Here is a 22,671-nt window from a genome sequence, read left to right as displayed (position 1 = left end):
TATTTCTGTTTTAGTCATTTTACAAAATGTTCTAACAAGGCCAGTGACGCCACAAGATTTGAAATTAAGTAATGCTGCTAGAAAAAAAAATGTATGTAATTTTTGTGTTTTTGTCTAAGTAATTTTGAATCTGTATCAAAAGAGACACATTTTTTCTATTAAACCAACAATAAAGATGTAATATGAAAACATCTCATGCTGTCCCTATCAGTCACTCTTTTGTTGGCTGTGTGCTTTCAGTCCTGAACTGCTCCACATCCACATCAGGCGCTGCAGGCGCTCAGGTGTTCTTGACGTGCAATCATGCTAGAGATTAACCCCAGACCTTATTGAATTCATAAACACATGGTGAGTCAAACGCAGAGAGGGACGCAATACTCTGCTGCAGTTTAGGGACATGCTGAATGTGTCTCCAAGTGTGATCTGTTCATTATCACCACAGCAACATGGCTGAGTTCATTCAGGCATTAAGTCCTCCCCTGACTCCCCAGTCCCCTGTTTAACCTCAGTATCTCACTGCTAGAAAGCTAATCATGCTGAACCTTAAAGATCACGCTTAGTGATTACACTAAATTAGTTCCAAGCAGCAGAGCTGTTAACATTCACACAGGGATCCATTGTTTATGTGTCTCAAAGGCAAAGAATAAATCATTTGTTCAGCCTTGATGCCTGGGACCATATTAGCTTTTTTCAATAGAAAGCAGCAAGAGCGATCCTTAACTAGGGACACATACAAAAACGTCTGTCTCAAATTCAACATAAACTGCTCTATTAAGCCACAAGACAGTTCTACTGGTCTAACATAATTCTTATTTTGAACGATGGGTTTTTAATATTCTACGATCATCCGGGATTATCAAGCTTTGTAGATCTCTAATACAAAATGAAGCTTCTGTTGTATGTGCATTGCATAGTTTTGTTAGCAAGCAAAACTGAATTTGTAGTGAGCATTTTAGTCCAGGTGGGAGCTCAATGTGCTGCACAGCACTGTGGAGAGTGAGAAAACATCAGACATAAGTGAACACAATCAAAACAGACACATGTATAATAACACACGTGAGTTAAAGTCATTAATAAGCAGGAGTGAAAATGAGGATGATTAAGACCAGGAACCTATCAGTAAAATTAATAAGATGTGAATTAAAACCATTAAAAAGTAAGAATTAAATTAAGTGAAATAACAATAGAGTCATGAGATGTGTGTGGAGTCACAATAGGCAGAGGTATTTTATTAGAGGGTGAAAAGTTAACATGGATTAACCTTTGTCTATTCATCATTCATTATTTTGGGATAAACGCAATGGCTTGTATTAATACATTCTTGTATTGTACTAATGTGGACTTGTGCCATCATGCTATGTATTTATGAGCCTGCATGCTGGCCAATAGGCGTCTCCAAACAGTGCAGGAAACCAGTTTGAATGTACTGACTAATGTGACACTATAGATTGTCCAGTAGGTGTCCTCCCTCCCTCACTTCTTTGATCTAGACGTCTACAAAACGTCCCAGGCTTTGAGATCATAAAGTTTCAGTTTAGAATATGCTGTATGTCTACATGTTTGCAGAGATTTACATAGCTGCATAAGAAACCCTTCAGGGTACAGCAATGAAATAATGATGTCATTGTTTGGGTGTTAATTATTAAGGACTTCTTAAAAAGAGCATTTATTAGGCATCAAAACATTTACAGAGTAATTAAAGTAACATATTATTATTGTAACATGAGAAAAGGACAATCCAAATAAATAATCATGCAAATACATAATTTTTCCCCATGCTGGCTTAGGAGATAAATATATTTGATTATTATGAACTGTTTTACTTTGCCCAGAGGGTCATAGAAAGTCTGGCTGATCTGGATCACTGAATCTGCACAGCTACAATAAGATAGAAATTGAAATTAGAGGATCACTGAACATCCATCTTGTGTTACACTCCACACTGGCACTGCAATTTTTAAACATACCCTTAAATGATATGATAGGCACCTCCACATACCTACCACATAATGTGATAACTTATGTAATGCAATAACCTAATGTTTGGTGAAATGTTACTTTCAGGAATTTTTCCATCTTAACTTGTGTCTTCACAGTAGAAACTTGTGGGAGTTGACCATACAATGTACGTATACTATAACCAGAGAATACCAACGTACCGCTGAGCGTGACCCTTAACCATCACCAAACAAATGTTTTGACTATTTTTATTTCATCAATAAAACAACATAGTGTAGAAAAAAGAATCTCCTTGTGTGGCCAAGACACAACTGAATAATTCTGCCGAGTTAATCTTAAAATATTAACTAGAAAAGGAAAAAAGAAACTGCTACAGAGAACACTGGTTCAATTTCTCAGTAACTAGACATCACACTGTCTCAGGCTGACAAACTACTACGTGATTCATGTCACGAATGGACAGCTGTGACAGTCACTAGTGACTCCCTGAGTGGAAGTCAAAGGTTGTGTACGTCAGATTCACAATCACTAGATGTACCAGCAGCTCAGACCAAAACAAGTGTGTAACAAATGTGACCCTCACATGCACAAATGTTTAAACAAATGGTGAACAGTCCATTGCTTCAGTATACGGATTTTCACAGGTTTTAACATTTTCTGTCATATCAAAAAAATTAAATAAAAAATGAAATATTTTTGATATGACAGTGAAAATTATTCCTCATGTGTACAGAATATTGTTGTGCCAATGGATACTATTGTAAAGCAGAAGAAGCAGAAGAAGAAGAAAAAGAAGAAGGGTAGGTAAGCTCTTCTTCTGGTTTGTGTTATCTTACTGCCAGGGGCCTCTGGGTGCTCTGGGGCAGCAGGACCAAGGCAAGGAAGTGATGTAAGAGAGGGTGATAAAACTGTGGTCATTTTTTCTGTTGTGTCACTCTGTTTTCTTTCCTGCACTTCCTCACTGATCTGCCAACAGAGAAGTAGATTTTCTGAATTGTTGTTGCATATTAGCTGGCTGTGACAGGGGAAGTGTTGCAATCATTCACTAAGAGAATCTGAAGATCACAGATTGTTCTTGTACAATCTGTTAGAAATTATTTTCCCAAGAGTGGATAGGTATATTCAACATAATCAGTGAAGTCTGTGATGAACATCTCACACTGCATGGCTTGTAAAAATATTCCTTGAATGAATAAATGTCTGTAACACATCCATACATATTTTCAGAAATTTGTCTTCATTGGTAATAGCAGGTGTGGGCTTCTGGACTGCTTCAAACTGAAAGAAGAAGATAAAAGAAGAAGAGTTCATTCTTTGAAGGACCTTTGTGGTCGATTAGCCCATTAACCCCAAAAATGTACTTCCACGTTCACAGATTTAGTTCCTTTCTTCCAACCATTATTTTTTGATACTTTGAGCCCAGTCTGAGTTTGTAAGCATTTGAGACTAACTTGAGACGGGCAAATATTGCACAGTGGATCTTGAGAAAAGAAACTAAGTTTGGTACTTTACAAAGGTTGATGTTCGACAGACAGCTCATTAAACCTTAGATGTCTGAGTTTCCCATAAACACATCAGCATGAATATCAACCCTGATAATCTATTTACAGCTTTTCTTTGTTTCATATGATTGTTAGCAGAATACTTTGGGGATTTTGGACTGTTGGTCAAACAAAAGAAGCAGTTTGAAGTTAAACTCTGAAAAGCATTTTCAGTATTTTCCCAAAATTGTATATTTATAAAAAAAAATAGCCAACATAGCTCTTCTCTCTGTTGGATTTACTGTCTCAAGCATTTTTTTTTGTATCTCTGCAGGTTGATTTTCAAGAACAAACTTAAACCAGGCTCCCGTGAAGTTAGAAGATTAAAACCTGATGCACATGAGTATACATAAAATTTGAATTTAATAAGTAAATCATGTTAAAGCCTCTTATGCAGCCCACCTGTGTCCACTCTCCACTGTATATGATTGTGTTTATTGTAGCTTCGTTCACACGCTGCAAACACAATCCGAGCGGCCGACAGATAATCCTACCTGGGCAGCAGGCCATGACCTCCGCTCACCTCTGTTTCGTTTGGTCCAGATGTTGTATGTTAACTATTGTGCAGCTGCAGATATACAGGTGCTCTGTCTGTTGCTGAGAGTACGGACAGTGTGTTATTGTTTTCAGAGAGATAAGATTTGACAGCCGGACATATTGTGCTGCTGCCATGTCTCTGCCAACGCATGTCCTGTCCGGTATGACTTTGTCCTCCAAACGAAACACACACCCCTGCCTGGAAACTTCCTCTGCTGATAGTGAGGTGATAAAGATTTGGTTGGACCCACAAACGTGCTGCTCATGTTTCACACAGTCAGGCCCAAAATATACAACTCAGAGACAAGCATGCACACACCTTGTTGTTTTTACTGTTTCCCCTCCAGTCACCTCATCATTTCATCCTCCTCTGTGAACGTACTTGTTTTTCCCCTGTTTAACACAGCTGCGGATTTTAACTCGTAACAGAACAATGTTGGAGCAGAGTCGCTCATTGTTTCTGTGGGGAGGGCCTGGTGGAGAAGGATAAGCCACAATAACAGTTCAGGAACAATTTGGACTGAAGACAGATGGAACCAAGAAAGAGCAGAGATAATGTGCTGGAAAGAAAGAAAGAAGAAAACAAAAACAATGAAGGACTGGGCATTTTAAGAGTGCAACAAGAACTGTTTATCGTTGCTTGGAAGTGATATGTGTTCATGTTCAAACACCCACCCAGTTTGCTCAAAATTGTTTGAATTTGTTTGAAATAAATGCCAGCGAAACCCTTCAATATTCATCATTCATATAAACTCTAACAAAGCAGAAAAATACATTAATACAAACTTTTCAAAAAATATACACCAACCAAACTTTATACATCCATCTGAAATATTCACACACACTTACATTCAAAAAGTTTGCTCTGTAGTTCACACAGCTGTGTACTGACAAGGTGAAGCATATACTGTGGAGCTCAGCTGTGTTTTAAATACTATGGACCCGTTTAAACTGACATCTTAAAATATGTTTTCTTAATATCAACTATGCTTTCAAACATTACATCAAACATGATTCTTCACTAAACAAAGACAACGATTGGGACAGTAATTTTCTGCATTAAATGACCAAATTCCATGTGGTGAAAAAGGTGCAAAGGTAAACAAAGCTGTGGCCACAGAACAAATAGCTTCTCTTATAGAAACAGTTACATGTAATATATAATTTAATAAGTGCTCTGAGTAACAAAATAACATATTTTATCGCTTGCCAAAGTTACAACAACAAGATGAACCCAGGATACAATATGCGACTAAAATGTTGCTGCATGTGCTAGGCGAGTTTAGCCGGGTGGGGTCAGAGCCCCTGCTGCGTGTCACAGCCCAGGACCTCCAGGCGCAGGGCGATGTCGTTGATCCAACCCCGCGGGTGGATACGGAGGTAGCGGCCGAACAGAGGGGGCTCAAAAACAGTGAGAGCTTCTTCGTCTGAGTCGCTGTTTGCTGTGAAGATCTGAGGAAGGAAAGATGACGAAAGAAAGAAAATTTAAAAAAAAGAAAAGAGGGGAGTTCGGGAGGTGATTACATGTAATTAATTATCACTGAGGGCCACGATTTACAGATTTGATACAGGGCATAGATCCTTATATGCAGGCCCTCAACAGAAGGCATAATATAAAAGAATTTTTAACAGGGTTCATTTGATAAAGTGACTCAACCACCTGTGTAACAGTAAGGGAAACTGTGAGACAGATTAGGTCTTCTGCATTAATGATTACTTTACTAAGTGAAATGAGTAAAGACCATGTTAGTCATTACACTTTTATGGACTCAATTCATGAAGCTGACTCAGACAGGAATGTGGATCAAATTAGCAGCACTCTGATGAAATCCTCATATGAGTGTAGTGTACCTTTTCTCTTAGGGAGTTCTCCTCCAACACACTGCTCCAGGAGTGTTTATCATGACTGACGGTAACTGAGAACTCCGTCACCATCATTTGGGTCAGCAGCGATCGCGCTCCTTGGGTTACGACCCCTGTGATACGTTTCACTTTCCCCAAGTCAACCTGCAGCCACTCGTGGGGGTTGTTGTTCTGGGGTGAAAAGGGCAGAGGAAACACTGTTAGATCTCTGTTAGAAAAGTAGTCTAACTAAATCACATGTGATGAAGCCTTTTCTTGTTTTCTTGTCTTGTTTTCTGTAATACACTTAAATACTAAAAGTTAAAAAAAAAAAAAAAAAAAAAAAAAATATATATATATATATATATATATATATATATATATATAGTATAATATGTCTGGAAATACAAAAGTGTAAATATCAAACAAAAAGAAGGAAGTTAAAAAAAAAGATACCAGCTTCTGAATGAAATATGAATAAAGGAAATTAAAGGAAAAGAAAAGAAAAACAGATGTAGCGATGGCCAAAGGCAACTCCACTCCACTTCCTCTCCCACGTTACAAGTGTTCTTAGATGACTAGGAAACTTGTAAACTAGGAAAATGTTTCTGGCAATGCATCTTTTTTCCACTAACATGAAACTGCCGCACAAGGCAAAACTACATGAACTGTGAATGTGGGTGTTTTTTTTTTGTTTTTTTTTCCATTTTCATCCCTTTAGGTTTTGATTTACAAGGGGAGAGTTGCTTGGCTACAGGATGAGTCCCAACAAACAAAAATGACTCAGCGTGAGGAGAGCCAAGCACCATTTTCCCATTTAAACTTTTAAAACCTGTCTAAAAATCAAACTTCCCACATTTTTATAAACAAGAAAAAGTAAATCAAGGTCCATCCCATTTTATTCTGTATCCTGGAACAAGTGTGCAAGAAGTTTTCCTGTTCGAGAACAATGAAAATCTGTGCAAATCTCTAAGGACATGCAGAAACAGGGAAATCTTTCTTTATCGGAGGTCATCTGTTTAGCCCGCCACAGCCCTTTTAGGACAGTGCTCCTGATAATAGTTTGTCCACAGTGGTTGACCTTCATCCATGGATCACAAGTGCCACTGTTTGGCGTGTGACCCTAAATAACAGCTTAACAGTTTGACAGAAGGACAGGTCACACCTCTGCAGTTCAGTGCTGCAAAGTGTGAAAATGATAAGCTGAGTAGAAGAGGAGGACCTACAGGGAAAAATAATAAATGGATAGAGAGAGGAGAGTGAAAGGGTAACAACTATTCACTGGTTCCTAATACAGCTAATACAATACAGACTTGAAAACTTTCAACCAATGAGGAAGGCCAGCTGCTTCCCTCTGCTTCTGGTCTTGATGCAAAGCTAATCTAACCATTTCCTAGTTGTACCTTCAGATATGAGAGTAGTGTCTATCTTCTTATCTAACTCTCAGCATTATAAAACATATTTGCCCAAATGTCCAGCCAGATCTACTTCCCTCACTGTCACGTCATACAACCCTCACTCTGTCTGTTAGTACAAGAAAAGTTGATAACAGACTGTCGCAACCCAAGTGAAAGTTTACTGAGTTATCTGTTTACCAATGATACAGATTTAGCATGTGTGTACAGTGTTTGTGTATTTGTGTTCACCTTTGGCCTCCATGCATTGGCGCTGCCTTCCTCATGGAGGCGGGCGAGGCTGGGGGTCCAGCTACGCAGCAGAGATGAATAAAATGAGGAGGCACTAAAGCTGGTGTCAGGAATCAGTCTCCTCTTGCCCGAGAGCCCGAGAGGGAGAGAGCAGCCTGGGTACACACACACACACACACACACACACACACACCAGAGTCATTCTCAGGACTTTCATACAGTAAAATCAAGTCAGTAAATGCTGCTGTTGTTTAGTGCAACTCACTGTTGAGATCGCAGCCCAGCAGCTCCAGACGGAGAGCAGGCTTTTGTATAAAGTCTAATGGTTGAATCCTGATGTAGCGAGCCACAAATGGTGGAGAGAAGGTGTTGTGTTTCACCTTGAAGCTGTCCATGTTGCCATAAAATATCTAAAAACGGAGCCACACAAACAGTTAATCTCATACTTAAAGGATCGCACTGTATGTCACGTAACTAGTCTACAAATGGAGAAGGTCCATCTTCTTCAGAGCTCCCAAAATGAGACAGGAAGCAGATTGTTGGAGCTGCATTTTTCCCCTGAAATTTTTGAAGAAATGTCACATAATCTATTTATCTGTTTATCTGAGGAATATATGTACTGGTACAGATATACAGTATGTGTGTATCACAGTGGAGGACATACTTTGCTCTGCCTGTCCTCTGTAATTGGTCCAGGTCCTCTGTAAGTGGTCCAGGTCTCCTGGTCCAGGCTGTAGGAGACCTTAAAGATTGTGACGTAGTTGTCCCTCAGCTTTGCTCTGACTCCCTGCGTCTGCACACCATGCAGCAGGGTGGGCCTCTGGAGGTCGACCTAATGACACACACAGTGCATTACACTTCACTGCACTCTATTTCAGCTTTACATCTGCACATTCAATTCAGCTCTTGCAATAGGTGCTCTGTACACTATATAATGTAGCATATACAGTGAGCAATAAATAGTGTACAAATGGTAACAGGACAAAGGCTGCATGTCTAACCTGTATCCATGACATTTTGTTCCTGCCCATCCAAGCGTTGATATAACCAGACTGCTCCAGCCTCGCCAACCCTGGCTGCCAATTATCTGGACACACATGTGTAAACACAGTTATAATCTGACTCACTGCAGGTGATTTCCAGGTTTTCAGATTACATAAAGCTGCATTTCGGCCACAAGACTGGGATATATCCATTCTCAGTGCACTGGGTATTTGTGTTAATTGCCTCCGGTCTCTGCAGGTATTAAGGGTCTTCTTGGTGTGTTTGTCCAGTTAAATTAAAAACACTGTCTTACCTATGTGATCTGATGCTGTGATCTGGGAATCTTCAATCCTTCCTGATTTCATCCCCAAAGGCATGACACAGCCTACATGTCAATATGAGAAAATTAAAGCTCAGTAATGCATGTTTAATTTCCAGGAGTACATAACTTTCACTTCAAAGCTCCAACTAAAGCAACACAAAACTATACATTCTATTGTCTATTTTGACATTTTTGCATCTGATGACATATGTGACTTTACAGATTTACCTCAGATATTAGACGTAGTAATATGGGACATCCTCATTAATTAAAAAGCCCCAAGAATTACACAATAACAAAATGCTTAACAGTTTGGAAACTGTTGGGAAAGCCTCTGACAGAATTCATACTATGTGATGAAACACTTCAAAGTGCAGTGACAAGAGCGTTTAATCCAGTTCCTAGTGTTGCAAAATTTCATTTCTTGAAAAAGACCAAGAATCTACAGCCACACCAGCTGCTCCATGTGGCTGTTTCGCTCATTACACACCAACAAAATCAAATAATGAGTTGCTGTTCATTACTTTGCTATTCTTAGATGCTCAGGGAAAAATAAGTTTTGACCATTTTATAGGACATCTCCGACTCGAGCAGGACAGGCTCAGTTACACACTCAGACACAGCACAGATTTCAACAGCAGATTTCAACAGATTTCATCCGTCTGTACTTTACCACACCCATGTATACGTGTCTCAGCTGTGCACTGTTAGCGTGCTGCAGTGTGCAGTAGCGTATTTTACTTCAGTAAATGTAGCAACTCTACAATTTGAAAATAATCTGGTACAAGCAAAAGTCCTGCATTCAAAACCTTACTTAATTAAAAATTATCAGTAGAATGTACTAAAAGCATAGAAGTAAAAATTCTCATTGCACACCAGAATGGGCTTTGCCACTGTTCCTTTTTTTTAATTTTACAATTTTTTTATAATGTCAGGTATCTTAATTTAGTAGGATCATTGTAGATGCTGAAATCTGCAAAGTAACTAATATAGATTTCAGATAAATGTAGTAGATTAAAAAGTACAATATTTAAAATACTTTGAAATGTAGTGGGGTTGAAATATAATATAATAGTATAATATAATAGTAGCACAAAACTCTAAATTATCTAATCTAAAATTACTAATTATTATTAGTACCTTAGAACTGTACTTAAGTACAAACACTTGCACTTAATATATACTCATTTCATGAACTGTGCTGTTGGAAAAGTGTCAATTTTGACCTATTTGTGGCATTAAAAAAAAAAATCAGTGGAATGCCAAAATCACTGGGATTCATCCTTCAGCCTATGTTGGAGACACACCAACACAGGCATTGCCATTCCTAAAGCATGGCTGAAAAATGAAAATTAAATCTACAGTAAACCTACCATTAGTGATTGTCTCTGGTTATTGATTTGATCATATATCATTTTACGTTATAAATGTGAATAATATAGTATTCTTAACAGATGTGTGACACAGTGTGTACCTACTTGGATCATAGACTAGTAGTTTGGCCCTCATGCCGGCCAGCTGGTACTCTCCTATAGTGCACTCCACCAGCCATGTGCCAACTGTGGGGGGTCTCATCTCCACTGTGCCAAACACTCCTGGGTGACACAGAGCAATGCAATACATGAAGTAATAGTCAAGAAGTAGTTTTCGCTGATGATTTAAAATATAGATGAGAAAATGATGGAAGTTATTATTTTCTGTTTTCTTTCTGGGTTTTTTCAGCTAAACACTGTCGAGTTTCATAAGATTAGGCCAGGAAACTGCTCTTGTTCCTGCTGTCTAACAGGGCTTTTGTTTAATATAAACTTAGTCAGAAAAACTGTGAGACTGACTGATATTAAATGAAGAGAGTGGTAAATTTATTTAAACATACACAAATTCCTGAGGAGGAAAATTAGGCTAATGTGGGTTTAATCAAAAACTTGAAGATTGTAGTAATGTACTCCACAAAGTACTGTAAAATGCAAGAAAACAGAACAGATGTATTATTGACATTGACTCCTTTTGACTGAAACGGTGCAAAAACATCTATTCTATAAACATCTATTTCATTTTGCATTTTTTTATACGTGTATTATATGAGAGGGAGAAAGAGAGTTTGCAGTAGAGTGACATGTAAATATGTATCAATGAACTGTATATAAAGTAATACAAATATGAAACACAGTGTGTATACATGTGTGGGTGTGTTTACCAGGGAAGAGGTTGTAGACCCCCATCCGGTGTTCCTGCTCAGTGTGAACAGTGAAAGGTAAACCATGGAAGTGTACAGCGTGGTACTCTCCGTCACTTCCTACATTCAGCAGGTGCCACCTGACTACCTTGTGCTGTGTGACCAACAGACCAGGAAGTGTTTCTGCCACATAGCCGTTTATTGCTGAGGAAAAGCACAGGAGTTATTTCTGAGCAATTGAAAAAAACTACAGTATGTTAATTACAACAAAAGGCCAACAATGAGCATTATTATCTCCACCTGCAAACTTATTGCTGATGTGGTACCAGGGATCCTCAGTGTTGACCTGACAGGGTGGAACACAGTGCCGCTGCAGGCTCTCCTCCAGGTACCAGCTTTTAGTTTCATCAAAGGTGTGGAAGAGAAGGGAGAACTCTTGGACGCCTGGCTGCGTGTTCTGGCGAGTCTTCAGGGTCCCGGACTTACAGATCACCAGCGGACCAATCAGACCTGAATGAAGGTCTCTCTCCTGGAACATGGTAAAGAAATATTTGTTTTCTCTGAGCACACACAAACAGTACATGCTGTACATACACGGAAGATAAAGCTGTAACACCTATGGTAAATGGACGAGGATCAAACCCCAGATCCTCTGATCACCAAATGCTATAATATTGGTGAAGACCTATACACACCTTGTCCACAGTGGAGTAGTAAGCCCCAGTCTTGCAGTCGAATTCAGTATCAGTTGGTCCTTGCTTCTTGGTTATTCTCCAGTTATAGGTCTGTGCCTCCCCAGGAGCCACGGGCTCTCCTGGGACACCGAGTGGTGCAGAGGAGGTGTGGGTTTGGGCAACGCCGGCCCCTTGGCTGCGGTCATAGACTCCCTGAAGGTGAAAGGAGTAAGGCCTGGATGCCTTGTTCTTAAAGACCACCTTGAATAAGACAAAGAGGGAAAAAAACATCTCAAGTCAGTTGTTTCATGAAACATCACTAGTGTTCAAATGTATTTTCATGTTTCATGAACACTGAAAATAGTCACAGTGGAAATAGATAAGCAACAGAAAAACATCGGTTGCATATTCTTTTATTTTGCTACAGTATCACTTACAGTGAGGAGATCATTAATCTCAGCTCTGATGAAAGGTCCCAGGATTCCCAGGTGCTCCTGGAGCTCCCCTCTGCCTACAGGACGTAGGAAGTCTTTGTCCCAGTAGGCTCGATACACCACCTTCTTATACTCTGGCAGGAACTTCCTCATTCCTCGACGCATCTCTCTAAAGACGAGTCCAATCAATACTGCAGCTTTAAACACTGATTAGACTGGAAAATGCTATGATATGAGAATGTTATGAGAGAATTATTTAGTGCTCTTTGACCAATAATGGACAACAACTACAGGTAATACTGGTAAATAATGTTCATTTTGCCCAAAACCTAGTTGTCAAATGTCCTAGTTGCTATCAAAGATCAAAATCGTCCAAAGAAAGAAAAAAAATCACAAAATTTCAGACAAATATAAAACTAGACTAAGCAGGGATTCAGAATGAAACAGCCGTGCATTAAAACAATGTGAGACTTTGTACTGAGACAATGAAATACGATCCAGTTGGAGTAACAAATTAATGTGTCTTAACGGCTTATCACACAACGATTTGTAACTCTCACAGACAGGATTTTATAACAGGGGAATATGCCAGATGCAACTATTCTGTCTTTTGTAATGACAATAGTGGAGGAGAAAATAGTATAAAGAAGTACTTTGGGAAATTTTGGGAAACACGCTAATACACTTATTTGGTTTCTTGGTGAGAGTTCGATGAGAAGATTGATAAAACTTTCATGTCTGTGCATAAAGTGTGGAGCCAGAGTTGGTAGACAATTGTCATTTTCACATTTCTGTTTGTGTACAGTTTAAACAAACGGGTTACAACATGTTGCTTTAGAATTGCTGGTACGCAGATTTTTTTGAACTTCAGCAGCGAGGCTAGCTGTTTGTGCCTGCTTCCACTCTTTAGTGTTAAACTAAACTAATAATCCCCAGACTATTGCTCTACACTTAACACACAGACATGTGGATAGTTCATCTTCTCAGTGACTGAGCCTATTTCACAAAATGTCACTTCTCAGTTCTTTTAAAGTCCTTCACACAAGTGTGGATGAAATATTATTCCTGCCTGGGTTTGATGAGCTGATGTGGTTTTCTGATGCCGTAGTCCCAGGTGATCTCCTCTGCAGCAATGTAGTAAAGGCGGTATCTGATCCCTCCAGAGCGCAGGTCCATGTAATCTGTGGCGAATACATCTGATGTGCCGTTCTCCTGTGAAAAAAAATTACATTTGCTGTGTATGAGGACGAAGTGTTCTGATTTGTGGCACTTTATATCCAACAAGCAGAATTATATGCACTTAATGAGTGTAAAGAAGACATACACACAGAGAAAATAGTACCTCTCGGGTGTAGTCATCATACTCCAGCGATAGATCAATCCCTGTTGTGCTATTGTTATCAGCAGTGAAGTTGTAGTCCAGATCCAGCAGATCCACTGTAAGTCGCTCAGGTTTAGACTGAACATGGTTTTCATTTATCTCCTCCGAAGTGATTACTTCTACACTTGACACTTTGTTCGGCAGATTGCTGTTCGGTAAGATCTCGTTGCTCTCTTCAAGCTCTCCATTTGTCCCATTATTTGCACTTGGCATTTCGCGGCTTTCCTCAGCGTTTACCTCAGCACTAGTGTCAGTCCTATTTTGCACAGCCTGTTCTCTAATCTCTATCACAGTTCCTTGATTTTCTGAGGCTCCAGAACTGATATCTACATCTGTCCAGTTGCCCTCGGCCTGTCTTCTCTGCCGGTCACCTCTCTCTCCTGCAGGTTCAGTCCCATTCTGATAAACTGTCCACTCCTCATCTCTCTCTATTGCCTCCAAGATTTCCTGTGGAATTCCTCCCTCTGACACCATGTCAGGTGATGCTACTGTCACTTTCTTCAGCTGACATGCTGACTGTCCATTTACACTCTCCTCGGTTTTATCATTAGTGGCATTTTGACCAGAGGTGTTTACTAATTGAGTATTGTTGTTAGCGAGGGGTTTCTTACACACTCGAACCAACACTGTGTGATTTTGAGATCTTCTGCCCCTCGGCTGTAGATGCGGTTGATCAATGTAGTCAGAGATATCATCATCATCCCTTTCACGATCAACTAGTGGGATTTCTCCGTTATCACAAGGGCGAACGGTGTAATGGATGCTCATCCCCTGGCTCTTCAGACTGCCGTCGAAGGCACTGATCTCCCACTCACCTGGCAGGGGACAAAGACAAGCATTAATATCAAGAGCAACATACCTACACCCATTGACTTCTGTGTAAGCTCTGATGCGTTAATGTGCGTCCATAAGTCAGGATATGCCACTGTCTTATTTCTCAGAATGGATACATAGCAGTGCTTCAGGAAAGCAGCGTGTCTCTACTGCACCCAGACTTCTTTCTCTGATGGTATGATGCGTCTTTTGTGTTCATGTTTTATTTGATTACAGCATTCTAGAAATAATGCTGAGATCTAACTTCCAGCTAAAAGTTGCTTGGGTAAATTAGTCTGAGAAAGAGGCTTAAATGAATAAAACTTCAGTCTTACCCATCAGCTCAGTTTCCATGGGAACGGTCTTGCCAGTCATGGGGAAGAGGGTGAGGACGGACTGGTAGAGGCCTTGGTACTCAAAGAGGTTTCCCGTGAAGTAAACAGAGAGGAAGTCACTCTGGGTGCCCACACTGGCCACGTGCCAGAAGGTGACGTCAGTTTTACACATGACAAACTGACGCCCGCTGAACATGATGCCGTTTACACCTGGACGTAAAGGGACATTCACAGTCTTTAAAATTGATGGTTTTATGGCTCAATGTATTAATGGGCTGGTTTTACTGAACCACAAATAACAACAAAAAGAAATGAAGCAATTTCTGTCTCAGGATCGGTTTCATACAGACAGAATGGTAAATGAACTGTACTTGTGTAGCACCTTCCTAGACAGAACACTCAAAGTGTTTTAACACTACATTCATATTCACCAGCTCACATGCAATTCATACACTGATGGCAGGGGTTACCATGCAAGGTGCTAATCTGCACATTAGAGGGAGACTAACCATTCACACACAGAATCACTCACTGAAGCACAAGTTGGGCAATTTGCAGTTCAGTGCTTGAACAATATGAGGTTAAGCATCTTGTCCAATAACACTTCAATGGAGGAACTTGGAGGAGCCAGGAATCAAAATGTCAGTCTTCCATCTTGCGGACAAACCGCTCTACCTTGGAGCCACAGCCGCCCCATAATCAGTTTAAAGTGGCTGTAATCGATAGTTTTCTCATGACAATGTATCAAATGACAATGTAAAACTATGTAGTAATTTGCAACTGGGTTGCCTGCAGTGACGGTCCTACAGAAAATTATTCCTTATCTGCAGCTCCTCTCGGCTTTACAGAGCATTGTAGCGAGTTTCAGCTCACAGTTTAGCTGTGTGGTCCATAAATGTATTGTTCAACGTTCTCAACAGTTCTCAGCGCTCTCATAGTATTGTTTTCGGCCACAACAGGCAGCTGTTTTCAGGGAAAAATCTCTAAAAACGCACTGTACACTACCTGCTCAGAACCAAGCAGCAGAAAGACAAAAACAGCAAGTAGCTGATGAACATAGTGGAGTATTTAACAGCTAAAGAACCAGATATTTCCTTCAGGAGTTGGTGAAGACCAAAAGGTGAGCTAAAAGAAAGTGAATATTGGCTAGAAAAAAAGTGCTCAGAGCACCTCTGTTGTTTTATCCTTGTCCATATTTCACTGTGTTCAGAAGTGATTGTTATTCCAATGACAACTGCTTAAAAGTAAAAATACGAATGTGAGTCTGAGGTGAACCTACTGTAAATGACATTGGAGTTGTAGAATTCAGGATCTGTGCTGTTGGAGGAGTTCTGGCTGGACTTCTGCATGTTTTCGTTCATGTACCAACTTCTGTTCTCATCAAACACAGCAAATATCAGGCTCCACTCTTTATCTGGGGCCAACTGCGTGTAACAACAGATTCAGTAAAAGAGATGCATGGTATTATATTACATTAGTGCGTGTGAGAGACAATTACAGCTTGCAACTTTTTGCATGTTGAAAGAATTTTTCAAATACTTCCTCTGTAAAAAGTGCATAACATTACAACATTACATAAACGTTCTCCTCACCAGGCGTCCTCTGGTGTCAAAGGCGTTGTACTTGCAGATGAGCAGGGTGCCCACCAGCCCGGAGGCCAAGTCCCTGTCTGGGGAGACAGTGCTCTGATATAGCCGGGTCAGACACTGGGGGTCTCCCTCCAAGGGCCCATCATCTGTTGTCAGGCTCCACACGTAGCCAAACGTACTGTTGGGGGACACTCCCATGGAGCGCAAGGCCTTCTCTGCAGAGAGTAAGACAACATACCAAAGAGCAAAATAATTGAAACATTAGAATTATAACATGACAATAAAATTCTAATTTCTGTTGAATTACGGGCTTTGTCTGTTGGTTTATGGGGATGCTTAAGCTTACTATTTGTGGATCTCTGCAGTGGGAAGATCTTGGTAAGGCCACTGGGGTAGATATTGAAAGGACGACTGGCCAGATTTCTTAAAGTGATCTGGAGACACAATTCAAACAAACGGGACATCAGTATTATGCACAAAAGGTAATTTTTCATATTTTCTTTCTCCAAATTTGACTCACATGGATTTGATCATTGACTGTTCCTTTCAGAAGAGGACCCAGCAGTGTTTTTGTGGGGTTCTTCCTCTGAGTGAAAGATCCATCCGTGTATTCCACATACACGGCCTTTTTATACTTGTAGTCCAGGTGATGGGGAGCTGCAGGCAAATATCCAGACTGCAACTCACTGATGTGTCAAAGAGAAAAGAAATCAATCAATTCAAATCAACTCAGTGACTCACACCCTCTTCTTCCTACCTCTACTCATCCTTCCTACCTGTCTGTGGGCTTAAGATGAGGTGCGTAGTCCCACGTGTCCTCTTCAATGGCGATGTAATGCTCCCAGATTTTAGGCACCATCCTCCCGCTAGCTCTGGCTTGCACTTGTGGTTTCTTAGGCTGGAAGTTTACGGTGTTGAACAAATCATCAAAGTCTTCGTAATCTTCACCGTTGTAATCCTCGTGTTTGACCTTACGTAGGTCAGGTCCCGGCAGAATAACAGGGTCAGGGCATTTCTCCACCGTGAACAAAGCGTTCATACCATCTGGGTAGAGCAGTAGTGCACAGTAACAATCAGAATCACCATTTAAATAGATGCATTCATTTGATTAGTGAAACAGATTACGATTGGTCTAAGAGACTTATTGGGCCTTTCTTACCATGGCGGTGAGCATGTATCTGGCAGCTGATAAGGAATTGGCCAATAGTAGCAGGTTTCATTTCTGCAGTGATGAATGTCATAGGAGTCACCTCCATGGTGACTTTACGGTGGGTCAACACCTAAAAAAAGAACAGAAAATGATTATTTTGGTTGTGACGGGCAAAGCAAAAGAATATTCTGTCTTTGCATCATCATCATCTAAATTTGGGATATACTCTTATTTTCTGCCTTGCCATGAGTTGAATGAGAAGATTGATACCATTCTTGTGTGTGTCTGTGTGTGTGTGTGTGCATTTGGTTTAAATGTAAATGAGCTTTAGAGATGCTGGAAGTTGTGCTTTGGAACTTTGGAGAGAGCAGGGCTTGTTGCTCCCCCCTACTTCCAGTCTTAGTGCTGAGGCTAAGGTCTTAATGCTCCTGGCTCCAGCTCCTCCATCTAGCTCTCAGAAAGAAAGCACATTTCCAAAAATGGCGAAACACTCCTTTAAATAAGCTTTTAAAATCTCTATAACAAATACCGTTTAAAGCTGTTAGACTGTATGTGTATGCCTGTCAACCCTTGTAACTGAATTCTTCTGCAATGTCAGTCTTAGCACAGTATTTCCAGCAAATAAAACTTATCTTAAAGAGGCATTTGTTCATTTGAATGATTCTGAGCCACAAGTGAGATAATAAAGGCAGTTTACTTATTTTTAAAGTTTGTAACAATTACTCAGTGAAATATTAAGTGTAGGAGTTTAGAAAATATCTACTTATTTTTAAATCTCTTTGCTAGGACTTTCTTTCTGTGAAAACTTACCTGCAGAGTGTGATGCTGAAACTGAATGGAATGGATTTCTGGAGCTGTGCCCATCCCTATCATATGCCAGTACACATAATTACGGCCTTGACACATTGTCAAACCTACACACAGAGAGAGAGAGAGAGAGAGAGAGAGAGAGAAAATGAGGCCAAATTCCTGTGCAGACCACATACAGTGCAGCCACTGATACACTGAGCACAGCGTTAGCAACACTTAACATTACAACACAAAGTTCCTGTCTACAGCCAGTCTGGTTGATTACCGGGTAAAGTAGAGTTGACATATCCATTGATGGTGTGGTATTCCTTCCTGTCTTTGCTCCTCTTGAACTTTTCTCTGCTCTTCCTCTCTCCTACCTCTCCATACCAGCTCTTGGTCTCATCAAACACTGCAAACAGCAGGACAAATGCTGGATTTCTCCTCTGGCCGTCATCTTTGAAGGCACCTGGGAAAACACACACACACACATCATATTTGTGATGCAAGATGCGATAATAACCTTGCAATGCAATTGTGCAGTCTAATATTGCAGTACATTTGCCCTTTGGCCTACCACACACTGACTTGGTTTGCAGATGAGCAGGGCACCAATGAGTCCTGAATTCATGTCTCGGACTGTGTCCACCTGGGACGAGTAGGAATACGTGAGGCACTCGGGGTCACTGGAGGTAGGACCGTCTTTGGGGCTGATGTCCCACACGTACTCATAGTACCCCCCAGGAGAGACGGCATCATCCTCCTTCTCCTGGCCCGCTGTGGAGTCATCATATCCGGCTCCTAGGAAGAAAAGGCACAGCATGACTCCTCATTCTCCAGTGGAGGTGAGTCCAAGCGGGAAAACTGGCGTCACAAGAATGCATGTCATTAGTCTTCCTTAGGAAAAAGAAGCAAAGTAATTTGAATTTAAAAGATACACAATACTGAAGGATAGAAAATCCTACATGAGTCATCAAGAGACACTGCAAGTAATGCAATAAATAAATAAAAAGGAACATTGGGAAAATTGTGCTTTGGGAATATTCAAAATTGCCACTTTCACTATAAAAAGAAACCAGAATAAAGGTGAAAGTAAAACTGCAATGTATACTGCTGTAAAAACATGCCGGGGGGAGCACTGACTCATGATAATGTTGTGATGGCCTTGCTAATTTATGTCTGCTACCCTGCAGTTCTCTTTCCTGAGCCTGGAGAAGTGGGCGTCGGAGTTGCCTGGCCACACCTGTAGGTGTGGTCCCACCTTATAAAAGGCCGTCTCTGTCTTTCTGTTCCCTCTCTGGGGCTGAGTTGCTGGCTGACCACATAGCCAGAAAACCTGGGTAGTTTAGTTTTGTTCTTCTTTGTTTACACACACACACACACACACACACACATACACACATTCATTTCTTTCACCCATCCACATCCTACACCACTGACATGCTACATTGCTCATATTTATGTTGACTTATGTTGAGTTAATAAATATTTCAATCTCCCTGCTACTTTTGGGTGTGGACTCTCTCCTTTGTTGCAACCCATGAGCCAGGGTTGTGACAATGTGCAATAATGACTTAAATCAGACATGGTGCACACACACTCACAGGTAGCAACCCTTTTCACCACCCTTAATATCGCACACTGATGCCATTTGTCTCCTTTTTGATGGCTCATTCCTGGACGGGACAAGTGCAGCTTTTCAGATTATGATAAACTCCTTTATAGGAATCCTTCCCGTGGCAGGAAGACATGAGCCGTTTACAGGAACTTAGCGCTTTGGATCTTCAGCAGCATTAGGACATATGCCAATGCCTTCTTTGGGGGGTCTATTCAGTTATTTCCTTTTCCGAGAGATATTGTAATTCAAAGGCACATTAGATCTCTGTATGTGTTTTGTGCAGAGAACTCATGCTGTAAGACGGACTGTTTGGCTCTGATATGTTGCACAAAATCTGCTCACACAAGATAATGATAACGGTTACTCAATGTAATTTCTAAAGAATAAGGAGGCAACTTCTTGGCAAGTAATCCTTTTTATCTTGATGACTCCAATTTAAGTTTTTGAATCCATTATTTAAAATCATGAATGACTACCACCATAACTGTGGCTTCTCTTCACTAGCCCACAAATTATTTCAGACCTTAGCATAATGCGAGTAAAACGATCAGATTTGGATTTCTCCTTTTCCCATTGACTCATCTATGCTGCAATGAGGGAAAGCGATAGTGAGTCAAAATGCTGAGTCAAAAAATGAACTGCTGAGTGTTTAATGTGTGCAGCAGATGCTTCCATTCAGTTCACTACCTTCAGACTGTTTCCAGTAGGTGATCCCCACAGGGCTGATACTGTAGGGCTGAGAGGCCAGGTTTTTGAAGTGGACCACCACCCTGTCACTAGCCTGAGCAACGATCACCGGGCCTTGAATACCTGCAGACACAATGTTAGGAACCCCTCATGTCACATAAATCTGAACATAAAGAACAGAACTGATAACTGTTCCAATCATCACTTAATTATTTGTATTGAAAGCTCTATACCAACACTATACATGTCCAACACATTGGTCTTCAAATCACTGTCTTGACTGTAAAACTTTTTAAAGTAAATTTGTTTCAAAAATGACTGTTCAGATTGCGCTTGGACATTTGACATTAGACAAAAATGCAATACAATGACACAAACATTGTGAAATATTTAATTGATTGAGAAAACTAGGAATATTAAAGGAGGACACCCACCTGTCCATGCTGGCCTTTGCTTGGGGACAGTGTACGTGGAATCTGTGTATTCCCTGTAAACTGCCTTGATGTATTTTTGAGGAATATCTTTGGATCTTCTTCAAAAAAAACAACAAAAAAACATTTTTTTTAATTAAACCAAACCAACTAAATAATTGGAAAACTGCAAAGAATCACCCATCTTAACCAGCTTAATAACATCAGTATTTCAACCAGTTACTAATGATTGTTTGCACTGGAGGCAAAGCAAGCCTAATTGTTCTAATCCTTATTGCCAGATTTTTCCACATATGTGAACAAAACCGGCCTTTGGAGACTGGCCATGCGGTGTTAATGACACACCAGAGTACATTAAATAAAGAAATCTTCACCTTTGGTCGGGCGCTGGGTCAGCATCGTCCAGGTGGATGTAGTCCCAGCCGATCTCCACGGCTGCCACAAAGTACTCTCTGACAGCGGGGGCAGCCTGCTGCGCTCCCCCGGCGGAGACGCAGAGCAGCGGCAGCAGCAGCGGCAGCAGAGTCGCTCCCATCGCGGTGTGGATACCTGTGAGCTCCATCGTGTCCCGGGCCAAACACTGCCCCGACTCTGCTGCTCCTCCTGTGGGCTCAAGTATTTAAAGGGAGGGGGGGTGGGGGCGCAGGACCAGTGACTGGGAAACTGAGGCTGCACGTGGGTGCGCGTGGTCGTCTTATTGGAGAGTGTGTGGGTTAGATTGCGCGCGTTATGCTGTGATAAAGTCAGATGGGATGAGATCAGACCTGCTTGGGAGAAATGTGTCCGTGTTGCTGCACAGTCCACCCATAAAATGCAGCAAATCCATAAAAAACGAGCATAAGTACCAGAAATGATGCTGCATATAGCACACATATTAACTCCTGCCAGGAAAACAATAGGCTGCTTCTTTTAAACAGACACCCACTGTTTGTTTAATGGCCTCATAAATGCTGCTGATAGTTATAATCCATTAATAACAGGAAATTTGGGGTTGCCAGGTTGCGCAAAATACCTTTGTTTGGTGTTAAATCCTGCACCAGCATGACATTCATGGACTATCTACGCCAAAACCAATTTATTAACAACTCACTTACAACTTTTAACTTATAACTGCATAGTTGATCACTTACCTGAAAGTGAGAAACACATGAGTGATAATTGATGGACTGCCAACATTTACAACTGCATTATTAACACAAAACCAACCATGGACTGTTGGATTATAGCTGATCTATAAAGCAGTACTTATTAGTTTTAAATAGATTAATAAACTATTAAAAGGCCCAATTTGATACAATTAATATGAAGCCAATAGATAAGATGCTGTAGATAGTAGACAAGTAAAGTTATGAAAAATAGTTTTAACAACTTGTAGGTTTTAGTTCAAATTGTGTTTGAATGAAATTTAACACATTTCCAGAGCTTTTCGCTGACTGTCTGCTGTGCTGTTAATGTTGTAATACATAACTGTACTAAGATAGAATAGAATATTAACCCACACTTCACATTAAACAAATACTATTTAGTACCCTTTACTGGACTAAGGATTGAATTAAATAATGCCCTGGACAACAGTTGATAGAGAGAATAGTCCAAAAACAACCACAATGGTGGAAAGTGAAATGATGACCTGAACACTCACTTTAAATAAGATTGTATTCATTACTAGACTTCACTTCCACCTTGTGGCAAACAAGAAGCACTGCACAAGCCCTGCATTTTTCTATTAGAAGAAAAATTAATGGAGTTTGGTGAAGATCACAATG

At 40.5% G+C, this 22,671-nt stretch overlaps 1 protein-coding gene across 2 annotated transcripts; it reads right to left on the bottom strand.

Moving 5' to 3' along the window:
* Positions 1-4,643: 4,643 nt before the first annotated feature.
* On the bottom strand, positions 4,644-21,478 carry f8 (coagulation factor VIII, procoagulant component). Of its 2 annotated transcripts, none has more exons than XM_070836547.1 (27): positions 21,280-21,478; positions 20,909-21,006; positions 20,475-20,597; positions 18,758-18,970; positions 18,456-18,638; positions 18,191-18,294; positions 17,390-17,510; positions 17,007-17,274; positions 16,751-16,916; positions 16,577-16,664; positions 16,234-16,445; positions 15,921-16,065; positions 14,642-14,851; positions 13,455-14,308; positions 13,182-13,324; positions 12,116-12,281; positions 11,700-11,939; positions 11,305-11,533; positions 11,026-11,208; positions 10,310-10,426; positions 8,823-8,894; positions 8,527-8,612; positions 8,190-8,357; positions 7,791-7,935; positions 7,526-7,680; positions 5,889-6,071; positions 4,644-5,489 (listed from the first exon to the last, which is right to left on the bottom strand). In XM_070836547.1, exons 1-27 carry the CDS (start codon positions 21,465-21,467, stop codon positions 5,334-5,336), a joined length of 5,016 nt encoding a protein of 1,671 aa, XP_070692648.1. In that variant the 5' UTR covers positions 21,468-21,478; the 3' UTR covers positions 4,644-5,333. The 2 variants fall into 2 exon arrangements, with proteins under 2 accessions (XP_070692648.1, XP_070692649.1); XM_070836548.1 differs by having other exon boundaries at positions 20,909-21,003.
* Positions 21,479-22,671: the final 1,193 nt, after the last annotated feature.

Source organism: Pempheris klunzingeri, chromosome 9 (assembly GCF_042242105.1).
Source record: "Pempheris klunzingeri isolate RE-2024b chromosome 9, fPemKlu1.hap1, whole genome shotgun sequence".
Lineage (NCBI taxonomy): Eukaryota > Metazoa > Chordata > Actinopteri > Acropomatiformes > Pempheridae > Pempheris > Pempheris klunzingeri.
This window is presented reverse-complemented; position numbering and strand designations above follow the sequence as displayed.

Coding starts and splice junctions, on each gene's coding strand:
- f8 (XM_070836547.1), bottom strand. CDS start 21,467: ATGGAGCTCACAGGTATCCACACCGCGATGGGAGCGACTCTGCTGCCG. Junction 17,511..18,190: donor TTCAGCATCACACTCTGCAG/GTAAGTTTTCAC, acceptor TTCTTTTTTTAG/GTGTTGACCCACCGTAAAGT. Junction 11,534..11,699: donor ACTACTCCACTGTGGACAAG/GTGTGTATAGGT, acceptor ACCATGTTCCAG/GAGAGAGACCTTCATTCAGG.